At 32.2% G+C, this 18,532-nt stretch overlaps 1 protein-coding gene across 1 annotated transcript; it reads left to right on the top strand.

The window, feature by feature from the left end:
• The first annotated feature begins 3,769 nt into the window (after positions 1-3,769).
• Positions 3,770-12,047, top strand: LOC127728788 (uncharacterized). Its single transcript, XM_052236402.1, has 3 exons — positions 3,770-3,852; positions 9,302-9,479; positions 11,187-12,047. Exons 1-3 carry the CDS (start codon positions 3,780-3,782, stop codon positions 11,248-11,250), a joined length of 315 nt encoding a protein of 104 aa, XP_052092362.1. The 5' UTR covers positions 3,770-3,779; the 3' UTR covers positions 11,251-12,047.
• Positions 12,048-18,532: the final 6,485 nt, after the last annotated feature.

Genomic DNA, 18,532 nt, shown 5'->3' with positions numbered 1-18,532 from the left:
TTTAAACATTTCCTCATTTAATTCCGATCGCATGAAAAAGATGTCGGCCATATTTAGTCTTTGGTCCTGATTAACCAATATCCAAGAACCTTCTTGTCTGATTTGTTGTGTATGAAGTTTCAAAACAAGAGTATATTTCACTGTGGAAAGGAAAAAAAAACAAAAACGCAAAAAATATTACATGATTACACGCCAATGTCACAAAGTGGTATGTCTGTAGGATTATAAGTTATCACATTTTAAGTACAATCGAGATAGGCCTAGTTTCTATAAAGGTTATCGATACTAAGAGATTTCATAATACTATAAAAGATAAAGCATGCATTCATACTGTCTAATACCACATTCCATTGCAAGTAAGTAAGACGTATTCATAAATATTGTAAATGTAGCAAGGCATTAGTTCAAATGTGCTAAATAAAAGCAGTCAATATCATATTATGTTACACTTAGTTTATTGGTTAGGCTATTTTGATGAGTTGAAACATACTTGACTTATGAATGCATTTTCCATTGAAACAAAAAATATCTCAATATTTAGTTCAATTTTATCAACACACAAAAGAAATATTTTGATACCATATATAAGTAACGCTAAATGAAAAGAAAAAATCTATTCTTCTCATATTTTACATATTTTGTTAGGTATCTTTTTGCTTTACCTTTTTGGTCCAGCTACATATAGATATCAGAGAATTGAGGTTGGTTCTTGGGGATTTTTATTCCTATAGAAACATTGCAAACCAATTTTAGACAAAACTCCTACAGCCTGCGATTCCCATCACGTGCTATGTCAAAGGGGATATGATAACGTTATATATTAATTCTATTTTAGCGTTATTACTATTTGCCAAAACATTTTCTCGTGAACCTATGATCTTTAGGGTCATTACAGAGAACTCGATTATCATTGGACAACTTTGAATTTAGTTCCAATATGACCGACATTTTTATTCCTATAGAAACATTCAAACCAATTTGAGACAAAACTCCTACAGCCTGCTGTTCCCATCCTATATTAAAGGTTGCACTTTGTAAATACAGCTGTTTCGCAAACCACGCCTCTTTTGGGGAGATATAAATTAATATTCATAGATATTTTATTTTGTTGACCTACTGGTTCCGTGATATGATGTGTAGTACATAATTTTAGTATAAGTTTAAACTCTTAGAAGTTCGGGGCATATAAATGTTGAAAATATGCCGCACAGCCCTATATTTTGACCTTTGAAAAAAATTGTAGTGCATATGAGCTTTCCATTCTAGGATATAATTTTTTACGAAACTTCATAGTAAAGTGGTACAGTTTGAGGGGTAAAAGGAGTTCCTATGGGAAATTGCACAGTCTATATTTACAGAAGTGCAACCTGTAAGGGATATGATAACGTATCGTCGTTATATATTAATTCTGTTTATCACATATTTTGTACTGATATGTACGTTTTTGCATGGCCAATAATAGCCGGAAGTGAAGGTTGGTTATCAGCCCTCGGGGCCGCCAATATCGATATCAGCCCTTGAAATCCATATCGAGCCCCCGAGTTTAACTTCCGGTAACCTGCCAATCAAAAACTATTTGTAAACAAGTTGTCATCCGAAGCAGTTAGACGACCAGGAGAGGTTTCTCACAGATCAAATGACGTTGTATGTAAATTCTAAAGAAATGAAAAATGAGAACACAATGAAAAGAAATTTAGAAATTTACGAATCTGCTGTAGTAGAAAAAATGTAAAAAAATCAACTGTGGAAATCACAAATGTTCCCGTAAAATTTGGACGTCATAAAGAATTTAGAAAATATATGACGCCACAATGAAAAAGTGATTGTTGTAATCAACAGTGGAAATCACAAAAGTTCCCGTAAAATTTGGACGTCATAAAGAATTTAGAAAATATATGACGCCACAATGAAAAAGTGATTGTTGTATGACATCGAAAGTTCAAGCGGAACATATTTCCAAATCATATTAGCGAAATGGTGTATTCTTCGTCAGCATTAATTGGAAATGTAACACTTTTAAAAGTCGTTTAATATTTACAATTCTGAGAATTAATATATTTATTGTTAATTATTTGTTAAACTTTTCACAAAACTTTGTTTACTCACTGGGATACGAACTTTGTTAACTCACTGTGATACATTTTTTAAATTTTTTTCGTTAAATGTTTTTTTGAATTTTTGTTGAAAATATCAAACATAATTTGGTATATGCTATCTTTTTTCTCTTGCTTGAAAATATGTGATAAATAGATTATTACATGTCATTTTCCATATGGTCCGTGGTATCAGCCCACGACCCATATCAAGCCCTCGGGCTAAAGCCCTCTGGTTTGATATGGGAGTCTAGGGCTGATACCAGGGCCAATATGGAAAATGCCATGTAATAATCTATAATTATTATAAACTTAGTAGTAAATACAGATAAAGTGTATATGTAATACAATCATTGGCAAGCGTGCTGTATCAGCCATCCGTGATGATATCGATATCAGCACGGTTGCAAAGGCTTTATAACACCTTTAATCTGTATGACGTCACGTCATCGATTGCAGTCACTGTTGCAAAGGCTTTATCCTAATCTGTATGACGTCATGTCAAACCTATAATCTGTATGACGTCATTTCAAACCTCCTTTTCTGTTTGACGTCATGTCACATAAAAAAAAACATCTACGTGAGGTATATGTATATAATAAAGTGTATATGATATGGCTTTTTCAATATCACACACCGTATCAACCCTCAACCAATATAATCCCTCGAGCAGAGCTCTTGGGATTATATTGGTGTCTCGGGTTGATACGGATGTGATATCGAAAAAGCCATATGATATTCTCTATGTATCGTTATTACTATTTGCCAAAACATTTTCTCGCGAACCTATGATCTTTAGGGTAATTACAGAGAACTTGCTCATCATTGGACAACTTTGAATTTAGTTCCGATAAGACCGATATTGACATTTCTAGATTATACACTATATTTGGTTCATCATATGGCAAAATTTGGGGTAATTTGCTAATTTGCATAGCGGCCATTTTGCCTTATCATGACGGCAGCCATTACAATAGGATTATATAAGCCCTTTTAATAAAAATGCCAATATGCAAATACCTATGTCGAATGAACAATTTGTTCGCATATAGGTGAATTGTTCATGTTTTTAGGCTTCTGTCCGTGTACAAATGGACATTGTCTACTCTGAAATCTTTCGGCCTTTTTAGTTAAAAAATCGGAAGCGTAACCATTGTGTAATTGCTATATAAGATCAAATAAAATGACGTAAAATCGTAAAATAGCAAGATTCAGAACAGAAATACATATGCAAGAAGATATTGTTCATGATTTGTTCGCATATAGGGAAACACCTTGTAAATTGAATTTTAAAGTTAAATAACTTTTAACTTACCTGCTTTCTTAAGTTTTCGGCCAAATTCTTTTAAAAACACGATGATTTCAACCTTCCCATTTCGTAAAAAGTCAAATTTTAAGCATTTTCCCTTAGAATTACACAGCATTTTTGTAAATTTCCGCCAAAGGAAGTTTTTAAAGATACATTAGTTTTAGATACATGACGGAAAAGGACTGGATTATCCGCAAATCTATAAAAAATTATATTTTCAATCTTAAGCTAAGGGAAGTAATTTGATCATTTGACAAAGTCACGTGGTGCAAATGATTTAAATAAAGTACCTTTGATTTTGCCATAATTATGTTGATTTTAAAGTAGTTATCGTTTAATTACACTATTGTTATCTACTTTCAGTTAAAATCTTGAAGATGAAACTTGTTTTTACTATATTGTTATTGTTACCATTAGTATTTTCTATGCCACAGAAAAGACTTATTTTTGGTAAGTGCTCACAGGGCAGTGATTTTTTCTTTAAGAAACAAAGGTTTCAACTCCTGCAGGTAAAGTTGACCTTAGATAAATTTGGCTCTTATTCTATGTTCTTTTTGGTCATATAGCTCTTTAATCGAGTCGGTTCTTGTACATCATTGACTTTCAAATATTCTGATTTAAGCGTTCCGGATGAAGGTAAATTAAAAAAAAGCGCTTCTGTCACATGAAATTTATAAAGAGTTGATTCCATTTTGTATGTAATAAACCCGAAATATTTTATTTCAAATAAAATTCAACTGTAGTTGTACATTATTTGTGTACTATTTTATGATGAAACAGGTAATAGCTTTGTTGTTTTGATAGTATTACACCTAGAAATTAAAATAACTAAAACTACCGAACTTCTGAGAAAATTCAAAACGGAAAGTTCCTTATCAAATACCAAATCAAAAGATCAAACACATCAATCTAATAGAAACAACTGTCATATTCCTTACTTGGTACAGGATTTTCATTATGTAGAAAATGGTGGATTAAACCTAAAGCTAGCTAAACCTCTCACTTATATGACAGTCAAATATAGAGTGATTGAAAGTGTTTTACTGCACAAAAAAACTTCAACTTATATGATAGTCGATTATAGTTTTGAAGCTAAGTCAAATCTCATTTCTAAGATTTTAGATGATATTCTATAGGATCAAATAACTTTATTCATCTGATTTTCTTTCTCTCTCTGTTTTTTTGTGATTCGACAAAAGATCCTGTGTTTCAAAAAATTTGATTTTGAAAGAGTTCCGTGATTTGCTGGTTTGGTATGTAATTCAAAGTATATCTTTCTCCGAATGCGCAAGATATTACCAAACTTTTAATTAAGTGAAATCTCATTTTAACTGTAGTATGTTTAAAATACGATACTTATTGAGTAAAACCAATAACTCGGGGTATAAAATCTAACTTGGTGTTTTTTTTTTCTCACTTTCAAGAAGTTGGAAATTGTATGGAATTAAAACAAATTAAAACAAATTAGGATTTTTTTTATTTCGTTTTCATTTTGACTAAAAAAAATTTATAGCCTAAGAAAATGAGAGTTTTTCATATTGAACATTAAAGCATTCACACCGTTTTGATGAAAAATATCTTGTTATGGTAAATTCAATTGAATATTAAATGAGGTTTTATAATTCATGAACTAAACGTCTTTTCTGGTTAATTTGTAATAGGGGTGTTTCTACCTCATCTGCTTATATTCCAAATATATCGTAGATAAAGAAAAAGATAAATTAACGTAATACTATCTTTAATTAAACAATGGTTGTTTTCAACTTGCGCATATAAAAATAATTCTCTTCAGTATGAAGTTATATTCAGTTTTTCATCTTGTAAAGTTGAAATCAATCCTTCGAAAGATTTACGGACGCTATCACGAGTTGGTTGAACGTTATGGTATGGAACGCCACCGCTGTCTTATGTGGAACTCTGATTGTTTTATTATTACTTGATGATATTTTGTCTTTACATAATATGGTTTTGACATTACGTAATGATGTTTTGATATAACTCAATATGGAATAGTCATTACTTAATGATATTTCGATATTACACGATATGGTTTCATATTGACTTGATATAGTTTTGTCATTATATGGTTTTGTCATTACTCGATATGGTTTCACCATTATTTAATGTGGTTGTGTCATTAGGCAATGTGGTTTTAACATTACTTGATGTGTATGTGACTTAACGCAATGTAGTTGTTTCATTACATGATGTGGTTTTGTTATTTCGTAATGATGATTTGCCGATTCTTTATATGGCTTTAACATTGCGTAATGATGTTTCAAAATTTGACGATTTTACACTACATGATGTGTTTGTTTCAGTATTTGACATGGTCCTGTCATTCTTTGATGTGGTTATCACATTACTTGATGAGGTAAAACCACGTGACCAATTCGGAAAAACTAGTTCTACTTTTAAATCGATTTCCATGTTTTATGTGCCTTGGATGAGTGTGGCCATCCATCGAGTTAGAGTTCAAATTAAAGTTCGGGTTACTGTTCGAGTTAAACTTTGAGTTAGTCTTCGATTTCGAGTTAGAAATCAAGCCATTATTAGAATTAAAGTTCTAGTTACATGTAGCATTGGGTTTCGAGTTGAACTTCGAGTTTGAGTCACATTTAAAGGTAGAGTTCGAATTACAATTCGACTTCAACTTTGAATTTGAGTCACCTTTTGAGGTTGAGTTTGAGTTTGACTCGAATTTGAGTCTCATTTAGATTACGATTTCGAGTTGAAATTCGAGTTATCTAATATGAGTTCGGATTTAAATTTTCTATCGCGGATCAAGGGCTTTTGCTCGGGCTTTCGAAAAGAGGGATCAGGGGTATGCGTACAGCAGATAATTATAAACAATGTTACAGTATACAAAACACAATATAGAAATTAAAATAAAGTTAGATGTGGTGTGCTTGCCAATGAGACAACTATCCACCAGAGTTTAAATGCAGTGGATGTAAGCAATCATAGGCAACCGTACAGCCTTCAACATACCGTATAGTCGGCTAAAAAAGGCCACCATGTGAAAATGTGAAACAATTCAAACGAGAAAACTAACGGTCTAATTTATAACTAAACAATTTACGAAAAACAAATATGACACACATGAAACAACGACAACCATTGAACTACAGGCTCCTGACTTGGGGCAGGCACATAAAGAAAGTGCACGTGGCGGAGTTTAACATGTATGTAACTCAATAGATCGGTATGAATGGGTAATATAAATCCATCGGGGATGATCTCGGGTGCTCCGGAAGGATAAGCAGATTATGCTCAACGTGTGGCACCCGTCGTGTTATTCGTGAAGGTAAAAACCCAGTAATTTGGTTTTTTTTGGTAGTTCACATTCGAGGAAAAAATAACGTGGATTGTGGTTAAAACAACTGAAACATATCCGTCGTCACCTGTGTAACAGATATTCCAAAAAGTTTGTTTTTTCAATAAGTGCGAGGTATATCAGACAATGCAATTTATAAAAATAAAAGATTGATATTCGTATATGTTCAAATGATCATACACGCTAAAAAAAAATCGGAGAATTCCTATTTTATGGAATTGATGCTTTGTCGCTTAGTCCGATCCCCCCATTTCCCTGTAACTTTAGTGTGAGTTGATTTAAAGTGTCTCATTTGTTGACAATAAAGTAAAAGTCTTTTGATTTGTGTCGAGCCTGCGACATTAATGTAGCGGCAGTGAAACACAACAAACCTATATTCCGTCGTCGGTAGTGGCGTCGGCGTCTTCATCATTAAGATCGTTAGGTTTCTCGTTTGAATTTTTTACATAGCTTACGTTATGTTGTTTTATTATTACTTGATGATATTTAACATTATAGCTTACTATGTGGAATGGTTTTTGATCATTGTTGAAGACCATACAGTCATATATAGTTGTTATTTTCTACGTCATTTGGTATGTGGTTGATAGTTGTCTCCTGGCAATCATACCACATTTTCTTATTTTCATATAAGTTTTTTTTGCATTAAATATTACCGAATTAAACTGTTTTGACATGATAAATTTGTAAACCTCCATGAATTGTTATAAAACTTGTATAAGAGTTATTCTTCAAGATCAAGATAAAGCATCTACAGAAAAACATTTTCTTTTTAAATTTTGTTTTTACCGATAAATGTACCGATAAATGTACAGTCAACATTACGCTTTTACAGTAACACTGACAGCAGCAATATCAGGCGAGACACAGGGTTCCGTGGAATCTTTTACGAATTTATTATAATAATGCTTCCATTTGAGAACTAAGGAAAAAAACGGCAGGACCAAGTGGTTTTGGAATATCCCCCTTATGTCCGAAATACTGTTAATTTTTTAGTACTTTTTTTCTTATTTTTGTCTGTCGTTCCCCTTTTCATACCAAATAAATCTGAGCAACAACTCGAATTTTAATTTGAACTTTAACTCAATGGAATTATAGCGATACTCATCCTAAGCACATTAAACAAACGACATATGGAAATCGAATTAAAAAAGAACATATTTTTTTCCGAAATGGTCACGTGGTTTTACCTCATCAAGTAATGTGATAGCCACATCAAAGAATGACAGGACCACATCAAATACTGAAACCAATACATCATGTAGTGTAAAATCGTCAAATTTTGAAACATCATTACGTAATGTTAAAGCCATATAAAGAATCGGCAAATCATCATTACTGTGACGAAATAACAAAACCACAGCATGTAATGAAACAACTACATTACGTTAAGTCACATACATTGTACACATCAAGTAATGTTAAAACCACATTGCCTAATGACACAACCACATTAAATAATGGTGAAACCACATCGAGTAATGACAAAACCATATCAAGTAATGACAAAACTATATCAAGTCAATACGAAACCATATCGTGTAATATCGAAATATCATTAAGTAATGACTATTCCATATTGAGTTATATCAAAACCATATTATGTAAAGACAAAATATCATCAAGTAATAATAAAACAACATAACGTAATATCAGAGTTCCACATAAGACAGCTGTGGCGTTCCATATTATGGCATATCTGTATCATAGATGACCACGGATGTGTTTAATTATCGGAACCACAATCCCGACCTCTTTTCCTCGAATGTGCCATCATCGAATGAGACTTATCACCGAATTAGTTCTTTCATGAGCAACACGACCGATACCACATATGGAGCAGGAAAAAGCTTACTTGTCCTAAGCACCTGAACTCATCCATGGTTTGTGGTGGGTTTGGTTTGGTCAGTCTTTAGATTTCTATGTAGTGCTTGTAGATTTGTTCGTCATTCCGTCGGTTCTCGTTTTTTAGTCATGACGTTGTCAGCTTTTCTTCGACATATGAGATTGGAATGTTCTCTTGGTATCTTCCGATTTGTTCTGTGCACAATAATATATAAAAATGATGCATATCGGTCAAAACATATTTAAAAAAAACATTTGAAAGAGTCTCAAAGTTTTATGTAAAATCAAAAATTCAAATTCAATCAAGAGCACTTTTTCAGTGAAATGTTTTCACTGGTTCCTCCATTTATATAAGACAGACTTGGGAAAAAGACATATCTGTTGTCCTTTGAAGTTTTACTATTACAGTAGTAAAATTCCATAAAATAGCATTTAGATAGGAACTTTGGGACTCCTTAAAAAGTTTATATACTATTTGTATGAATAAAAAGAAGTAATAAGTATATATAAGTGAGAAAGAATCCCGGATCACAAAAGAAAACGAAGATGACATCTAGAAGTCAGCATACGGTCTTCAACAAACGACAGATGTCTATATAACATGACAAGCTCTAAATCGTCCCGAATCTATGCTTTTGTTTCTTATATAGGATAATTGTCGGTTTACTAAAAAATGTGAAACCATACAAATTATGACAGACTTTTTTCATATTTTAGATGCTATATTTGGATACGATTCTCTGAAAGATCTGAAAGATCTGCCAACATTAGTAGACGGGCTGGTAGGTACATTAGGTACAGATGCAACTGAACAGGATTGTGAAACTAAATGCCACACATTAAAACAAGATCATCTACTGCAATTGCAATTCGAATGTCCACTAATTTGTAAAAAGTAAGCATAATTATATTGCTTTTATCAATTCCTCACATTATCACTATGTTGTATATTATCATGGAATATATGTATGAATGTTATTTATTTCATATCGGTTAAGAATTAGCTTCTCTTATTGGATAACAAGGGGGCCACACGACATTCTTTATTCTTTAGTAAAAAATTCCATCGGTCTTTAACAGAAAAAAACGGACCAGAAAACCGGTCGTTAACGGACTTTTACATGTTAATGACCAGTGGGGCGTGGTTTCTCCGTTTAGAGTGATGTCCCTTTAATAAAACGCAATCGCGATTCAGACGTTTGAAACATGGCTGAACTGGAAGGCACGTCTGCTACAGACAACTCAAATGATCGTTTTGCCGTACTTTCCGATGCTGATAGAGACGAACTACTCAGCAACAAGAATTATAAAATTATAGAAAACTTTATTTTGTATTCATGTACTGAAAAATTGCACTTAAATGAATGGCAGTGACTTATAGTTATCACTATGACTGGTCTTCACCCTTTCATATAGAAGTCGTACAATAACTCGAGTTTGTTTGAACAATTTGAATTTATGAAAACATGGTTCCTCAATGAAATAAACATAATAGTTATGTGGGCAGTCCATATATCTCCATAATGACCAGTTCTTCAATAACTATTATACATATATTGCATGTAAACGCAAGCTTGCAATGCATCTGACTGGTATGTATTTTTGAAGATGAAAAATAATGTTGGAGTGCACTCTTCCACATTTCTTTGTCCTTGTAGTTTGATATAAAACATATTATTAAGTATTCAACACATATAAAAAAAATTATTGAATATAGTTTTTAGACATAATCTATATTAAAACTTATAAAATCTATTGTACGGCGCATGACACATGTTTGTGGAACACCATTTACCCCTAGACCAATAGTTTTGAAGGAAAAAAACTTTTAATAACAAAATTTGAAATCTGTCAGGGCCCGAACAGAACAGCCGAGAAATTTTAAGACCAACTCTGTCTGAATTATAAAGACTCAAGGGCAATAGATTCTATCCTTTTATCAACCTGCTTACAATTTTTTATTTACTAATATTGGAATTGTTATGAACAATTATGAAAGATACCAAGCTTATTATATTGAAAATAATAATAAAAAGAAACGTTTACTAACTTAGTGGGGTACTACAATCTGAACCGTTGATAACATATAGATAACAGCAATAGTACCAAACAATATTGGAGAAAAATATGACGTATAAACAACAAATAACAACACATGGTACAGATAGCCTGACTTGGTACAGACACACACTATAGATGGATTAAACCAATATTATGTGCGCACACACTAGCCCCATATGCCTTACTAGTCCATATGTCGTAAAAGTAAAACAAACAATAAAAACCATGCACAGTGCAGCTACCAACAGATTGACCACTTTCCTTAATATTGAATTAAAAGACAGCATAACATTTTGGAAAGCAACATCAAAATGTGCTCGCTACTACAGGACGCTAGTTAAGAACCCGCAGCTGTTGGCTGAATACTGTCACTTAAGAAAACAAGAGAATCTAAAAAACAACACTTATTTTCCCTTTTCCTAAAATTCAATATGAGAGTAATTTAAGATCAATATTGCTTCGAGGGAATATATTATGATCCAGATATATATATATATATTTATTTTATTTTATCAAATTTTCTTTTATTTTATATTAACAGTTTCCAGAGTCTGGTTCACCACTTTGGACATCCAACATCTGCTCCTATGCCAATGTCTACTTAATTGTGAAGCAACAAAAAAAAATCAACAAGATAAACTGTACCATGCTTTTTTGTGAATTATTGTATAGTATAAAAATAAAGAGATGTGGTATGATTGCCAATGAGACAACTATCCACCACAGTTCAAATGAAGTAGATGCAAGTAAGTATAAGAACCGTACGGCCTTCAACAATAAAAAAACCCCATACCACATAGTCGGCTATAAAAGGCCCCGATATAAAAAAATATGAAACTTTTCAATTTAGAAAACTAACGGCCTAATTTAGAACAAAACAATTTACGAAAAACAAATATGACTGACTAGTTCACCCCCAATTTTTTGTGGATTTCGTGTTGCTCAACCTTTTTTTTAGTAGAGTTTTGTTGACTGCGGTTGATCTAGTCTTAATTTCTTTTGGACATCGTGTTGTTTTTTTCTTCACTTTATTGTTTTATTGTCCCTTGGTGTTTTTTCTCTTCTTCTCCTTTCTAAAGGACCATTCTCTTTAGACAAGGTGAACAAAAATTTAGCTGATTACCACGACATCTTTGAGATATAATTTGAAAAGAACGAGTATGTGCTGTCTATGTTTTCGAACAAAAGATCCCACATAAACATATGACAATCTGTAGATCGTCTTCCAAACTATTGTCTTTTTTTCTTTCTAATAGAACTTTCAAAAGAAAGATTAATTCTTCCCTTACAGACTTGTATGTACAGGAGATGGGAGTATAATATAACGGCAGTATTCTCTCAGCTATAAATATTATTCAGTGTGTAAACTAAGTTCAGTTCAAAGTCTTAGCAATAGTATTAAATGCTCATATTAAATGTAGATGCTTTTTTTATTATGTTACAAGTGTGGACACAGATCAGTGTAGATAGTATGTTTTTTTTTCCCATAGTGTTCTATGTTAAAATGTGTTCCTCAATATCAGACCAGTACCAAGCACTTAAAATTTGCAGTGTCGGTTATTCAATATTTGGTTTTTATGTTCAAGATTATCATGGAGGAGCACTTTTTTTACATGTTATATGGATTACCAAATGATTCTGTTAAAATATGTTCCCCTAATTTGCTTTTGGATAAAAGCAAAAACTCAAAATTAGTAGAGGAACACATAAGCTGCATTTCTGCATTATATGTGGTTTTAAATTGAAAGATGGTTTATAAGAACCTGCATGTATGTTCTTCTCGTATGGTTCTAATTATGTCCGTTGTGGTGGGGATTTCTTACTTGGAACATTGTAGTTAAGGATCATCCCAGTATCATAAGTGAATGATTTCGTTTACATGTTCGAATTTTTTTCTTAGAAGATGTTTTATAGTTCAAAGTGATGATAATAAGAAGGATAATTATGATATTGTATTTCGTTGTAATGTCCATCAATGACAAGTAATTCTGTTATCTGAAAAAAAATGATCAAATTGAATAAATTTTCATTAATTTTGTTGAAGGTGATTAGCAAAAATTTTTAAAATAAAAGCATTTTAAAATTCAGAAACCTCATGTTAACACTTCATCAGGATATTATGTACATCATGTAAGAGTTACTTCCCTTATGTTGTTTGCAATCATATATATGAAATTTAAATTACTTCATTCTTTGCAATTAAGTTTTAAATCTGAAGGAAACAATATTGACATTTACAGAACATAGATAATGAAATAAAAGTATACCATTGGGCCTTAAAGTCTGTGTAGAATTACTTGGCCTATCTTATAAATTTTAAGCGCCAGCTCCAACTTATTCCATTGGGAACTTTCGTGTTTTGCCGTTAAATGCCGAATATTTTCACAGTCTGTTTCCCTAATAACTTTTGAACCTGTTGAATGCAATGTATATTATATTTGTTTCATACTTTGGGGGATTGCAATCATAGTACATTGAAACTAGCCCATTTTTGTAACACTAAACAGACACTGATTGGTTATATTTGTACTTACCCCTACTATATTGTAGTCATATATAACAATGAGCCTCGTGACGTCACAAACACCACAGCGTGCGCGAACCTTAATTTAGAATAAAAACATTTCTCATCCAAATTGGAAAGTGAAACTTCCAAGACAAAATTTTACTCAGTTTTCCTACAAATTCAAACAAAATGCACACACAACAAATAAATAAAACATGATAAGTCCGAGGTTGCGTATAAAATAGAGAAAATTTATAAAAGGAGAATGATGGGATTAAATTTTATAAGAACATCCAAGGCGTCTGTTTGGCTGTTCGGGATGGATAAATAATCAGCCATGTTCGGTCAGAATATGGACGTTAAGTCAGATGCCTCGCATAGAGAGAGTGCCATGCATATTTTGATCAACCAACCAACCAATCAATCAATCATTCATGTTTTGGTCCTATGTGTTTAATAAGGGGTCCAAGATCTCAATTCTTTCTGTTTAGCTTGTTCCAAGAGACCCGATTCCATGTGTTTAATCAGTCGGTCACTCAGTCAACCAACTAACCAATCATTCATTTAATCAATCAATCAGCCAATCAATTAATTAATCAAGTAATCAATCAATTATGTTTTGGATGCGAAAGACCGTTTACTATTTTTTTAAAACAATTGATGTCGGAACTATAATCCCATCCCCTTTTCCCGAATGTGACCTACCGCATTAGACTTAATACTGGGTTTGTACTAACATGAGCAACACGACGGGTACCACATGTTGAGCAGGATCTGCTTACCCTTCCGGAGCACCTTAGATCAGCCCGTTTTTGGTGGGATTCGTGTTGCTCAGTCTTTAGTTTTCTATGTTGTGTTTTGTGTACTATTGTTTGTCTGTTGATCTTCTTCTTTTTTATCCTTGTCGTTGTCAGTTTATTTTCGACTTGTGAGTTTGAATATTCCTCTCGTAGATATCGACTCTCTTATAGGAGTAATCTACCTTTATTAAATAAATTTGTCGTTATATTTTTGTAACGCATAAACCATAAACCGTATAAACCTAGAGTCTTTTTATTTTAGGTCCTTGATCCTAACTTAGAAATGAGGTCAAGGTCAAAGGTTAAGGTCATTTTCTTAATTTTGATCTTCCTTGTTAATTCATCTTCTCTGACACTTCTAAAGATCTATATAAAAGAACTAGTTCAAAATGATTGATTTATTGTGATTAAGATATAATACATTTGGTATGAAACAATCCAATGAATTCCTATAGGAGTTATTGCCCCTGAAATGTTTTAATTAAAGGTTAATTGGTTATAACTTCAACTTGGTACATGATAAAGCCATAGGGGCTTTTGCAAAATGTTGGGTGTCATATGACCTTGACTAATATCAACCCGATGTGACCTTGATTAAACCGGAAGTAGCCCATTTTGCACTTTTTTCACCTATGTTTTTTTAAATAGGCAAACATAAACCTACCATATGAGACCGGAAGTGACCTTCAATTAACCGGAAGAAACTAATTATCTCCCTTATATAAAAGTTTATAGAAACAATATATTTTGGAATCAGTATAAATAAAGCCATCATATGAGACCGGAAGTGATCTTTTCTAAACCGGCAGTAGCAAATTATCTCCCTTATTCCAGACAAAAGTATATAGAAACAATATATTTTTATCAGTTTCAAGAAACCTATGATTGGATGCCGATAGTAACTTTGAGTAAACCGGAAGTAGCAACATATCAATAATTTAGAAATTTAATGTGGAAAGACCTTCAACTGTTCTCTGAACAATTGTTTTTTATTATTTGAAGTTTTTTGTTCCAAAAGCATAGATACCTTTACCAGATTTGTGATCACTAATTTGAATTTATGGTTTCCAGTAATCTTAAACTCCTAATCGATATGGCTTTCCAACAGGTTTTTTTATTGGAGCGAGCGTCACTGATGAGTCTTGTAGGCGATTACTGAACAGTTGGTTGGCCAAACTTTTTTAATACTTGTCATCCGCTCATTCTACAAAAAAGTTCATCTCTTCCAATTAAATGATTCCGTTATAACCTCGTTTCATCCAGCAATATATGATAACTTTAATCGTTGGAAATATATTTTTACACAGACAAGTTGCATAACTAATGACACTTATAATGAAAATTTCTCCTTTTTTTATTTCAAGCACGAACATTTAATCATGCTTTCAAATACTTGATGCCTAAAATTGATGCGATCTTCTAATTATAATTTATTAAGTTTCCTACCTGCATGAATTAGATCTTTCATATTTATTATGAATAAAAAAATATTAGATTGTTAATATACCATTAATCATTTGAACTTTCTATTTGTAGTATTGAAACAGTAAATGGACAGAGGGTATTTGCCGATTGTTGCAATGTGCACATTACATCGCCGCTTGCATATATGTGTATTTGCTGCCCTTGGGTTACAGTCATTGATACAAGAGGAACAGACTGCACGTGTACAAAAATGATGTCTTAATCTGTAAAGGACATACTTGTGGTGAAAAATAAGAAAATATGTATTACAAGGTTTAGATGGTATTTGCATAGAAATTAAAGTATTTGATGAATTTTATCAATTAAGTTTGTTCTTTCTTTTTTATAGTTACATGTATGTTCATTGGAGAAACAATTTACTGGATTCGCAAAATTGATACTGTGATCGATTGATTGTTGCTTGCTTAACGTCCAGTGGCACATATTTCATACAAATTAATTAGAGTATGAACAGATCAACAAATAATCAAATAAAAAGGTTCTACAAGGTATGTAAATCTGCTGTTCGGGGATTACGGTCATAAATATAAGTGGAAGAATGTGTACATGTACAAAAATTGAATGATCAACTGTTGAAGACTTGTTGAAGGTAATTTTAGGCGAACGTACCGAGTAAAATATGACTATATAAGTTGAGGATGTCATGGTATAAACATACAAATAAAAATAAAGCATGTGATTGTTTCAACAAGTTATGTTTTTTGTCTTTTGAGTTTATGATGTTAACTGATCCAATCTATGCATTAGAGGAACCATTTACTGGATTCCGTAAATGTTAATTGCAGCACCCGTTAGTTATTATAGCAACATTGATGGTAAAATATTCTATCAGATCCCTCCTGCAGCTATACATGTTCAACTGTTAAAAATCATAATCATCATTCTTAATGAATACAATCTGACCGTTTTTTATTAACCCATATATTTTCATCGTTCACTTTTAAAAAACGTGTTGCTACTGGAAGAGATGACACGTAGGAATGCTTTTTTTCTGAAAACCATTCAATTCGACCAATAGTATGAAAAAGTTTACTTATCTTTCCGCTACGAAAATTCCTCATACTTTCTGAAAGATAGATCGAAAAAATGTGTTTCATTTAATGGTAAAACTTTTAACCATGCAAATTAATTTTTGGAAAAAACATATTTCTGTGCTAGAATTACAATAAAAATTTAAATGTCATATGCTACACAGCATTCTAGTTATAACACAGAATTCAAATTAATTCTCAGTGACAAAAACAGATTTTTTTTGGTGAAAGTGGAAACAATTTTGTGTAAAAACATCTTCATGATCTTATTGTTCTTGGATTGCAACGAAAATTGATATACAGATATGATATACTTTTCCAAGGTGTGTCCCTGTGTCAAATTTGCAGTATACCAAACCTTGACTTATTCATTGAAATGACACCATCTACATAGCGCAAAATGAATTTAAGGGATAATGCCAGCTTCTTTTTTTTCTCGAGAGGCTCATGAATGCATTCTGCCTCATAAGAATGTAGAAACAAGTCGATAAACAGAGGGGCACAGGTATTTACATAATAATGCTGATTTTCTGTTGAAAAACGTATCCTCCAAAATAAAAATAAAATAATTTAGGAACCAAATGCACAATAGGATCCTTTTGATGTACGTGCTTTACGTGCTTTTCGCTGTTAGGGCATACTCTCATCTACGGTGTTTTCTTTGGTTGAAGTAGTAGGAATTAAAGAACTAGAATGAGTAATCTCACTTAAAAGACACAGTATTTAAGAAGTGCCTCGCTTGCTCATTTTTTATGAAAGTCACAGACACAAATAATTGATTCTTATTATATTGCAAACCAATTAATACATATTCATGAGATATACATTTTGGTAAACTTTGACTCAATCAAAAAATTCAGTACATGTTTTACGTATATATCTTGAAAATCCGATGATTGCAAACATATATGATAGGGTATGTATTTATCTTATTCAAAATATATGAAAAGGGTGGGGCACTCAATGTCTCAGCTGCTCACCACTACCACAAAAAAGTTCGAAGTGCTTACATTGAAACGTTTATGGAAATATCGTTTTGATTTATATTAAAGAACAGATGAAAGGAAATGAAAAAAAAAAACAAATCAAGTAGAAAATTTCTTTATTTTTACCCCATGCGTACTTATTCGCCAAATCATAACGGGTGTTTATAGAAGGCACTTACAATAGTATATGGTTCTAGTGAAAATGTATATAAGCAGATGTGGCTTATCTATACGGCAATGAGACAACCACCCAACGTAAAATAATCCTTAATGACTTACAGTGGGCATATACTTAGTAAAAAAGGAAAACAACACGTTATAAATTTCATGCGTCCAGAACGCTTTTCTTTTTAGTAAGTTATGAAATATGGCAACTACTGTTACGCACATGCAAATTTGGCAAAGTTACACTATCTTTTTCAGATCTCGACCCTCCTCCTCCTTTTTGATCTCAACCAGAAGAATAACAAAACGTACATAAAAAACAAACAATACAAACCAGGACAGGAATTAAACTACATTCCTTGTTTCATATCTGGGTATACTTATTAAGTGGAATGTGTTTGTCAAATTGATCATGTGTTCCGATGTTTCCGAAGTCCTAAATAACTTTTTAAAAAAACATACATGTACGATAGTAAGACTATCAGAGGTTCTTTTACATTAAACATTTTTCGAGGTTACCAGTAACTTGCCCTTGGCTTCGGAATTATTTTTTTAATCCAGGGATGTTTCGCAATTTATTTTCTCGTATTTCGTTTTAAAAGGAGAATGTTTACTTCAATTTGTTGTTCTGCAAAGTATCGGTTCGTTTGAAATAAAAATGACATATTTCCACTTCATAAACATAAAGTATAAAAGCAACTTTTTAGAGTTCAAATTTAAACTATTGGTGTTATTTTTATGTTTATAGGGGAATCATGAAGAGAAATGACATTATAAAGTCTTCAGCTAAGTTTGAATCTACATCATGTAGTAAACTATGATTAGTTAATATCTTTACTAAGCAGGGTGTAGCAATTGTTTTATCTGGGAAGGAGATACTAGTAAACGACTATGTTAATACCAGATTTAATACT

Source organism: Mytilus californianus, unplaced genomic scaffold, assembly GCF_021869535.1.
Source record: "Mytilus californianus isolate M0D057914Y unplaced genomic scaffold, xbMytCali1.0.p SCAF_2, whole genome shotgun sequence".
In the NCBI taxonomy this organism is placed as follows: domain Eukaryota; kingdom Metazoa; phylum Mollusca; class Bivalvia; order Mytilida; family Mytilidae; genus Mytilus; species Mytilus californianus.
Note: the sequence above shows the minus strand (reverse complement) of the source record. Positions and strands in the feature narration are given on the sequence as shown.

Bases quoted from the DNA above. Each gene is read 5' to 3' on its own strand.
- LOC127728788 (XM_052236402.1), top strand. From the start codon at position 3,780: ATGAAACTTGTTTTTACTATATTGTTATTGTTACCATTAGTATTTTCT. The intron at 3,853-9,301 runs GTAAGTGCTCAC...TTCATATTTTAG, and splicing joins ACAGAAAAGACTTATTTTTG to ATGCTATATTTGGATACGAT. The intron at 9,480-11,186 runs GTAAGCATAATT...TTATATTAACAG, and splicing joins TGTCCACTAATTTGTAAAAA to TTTCCAGAGTCTGGTTCACC.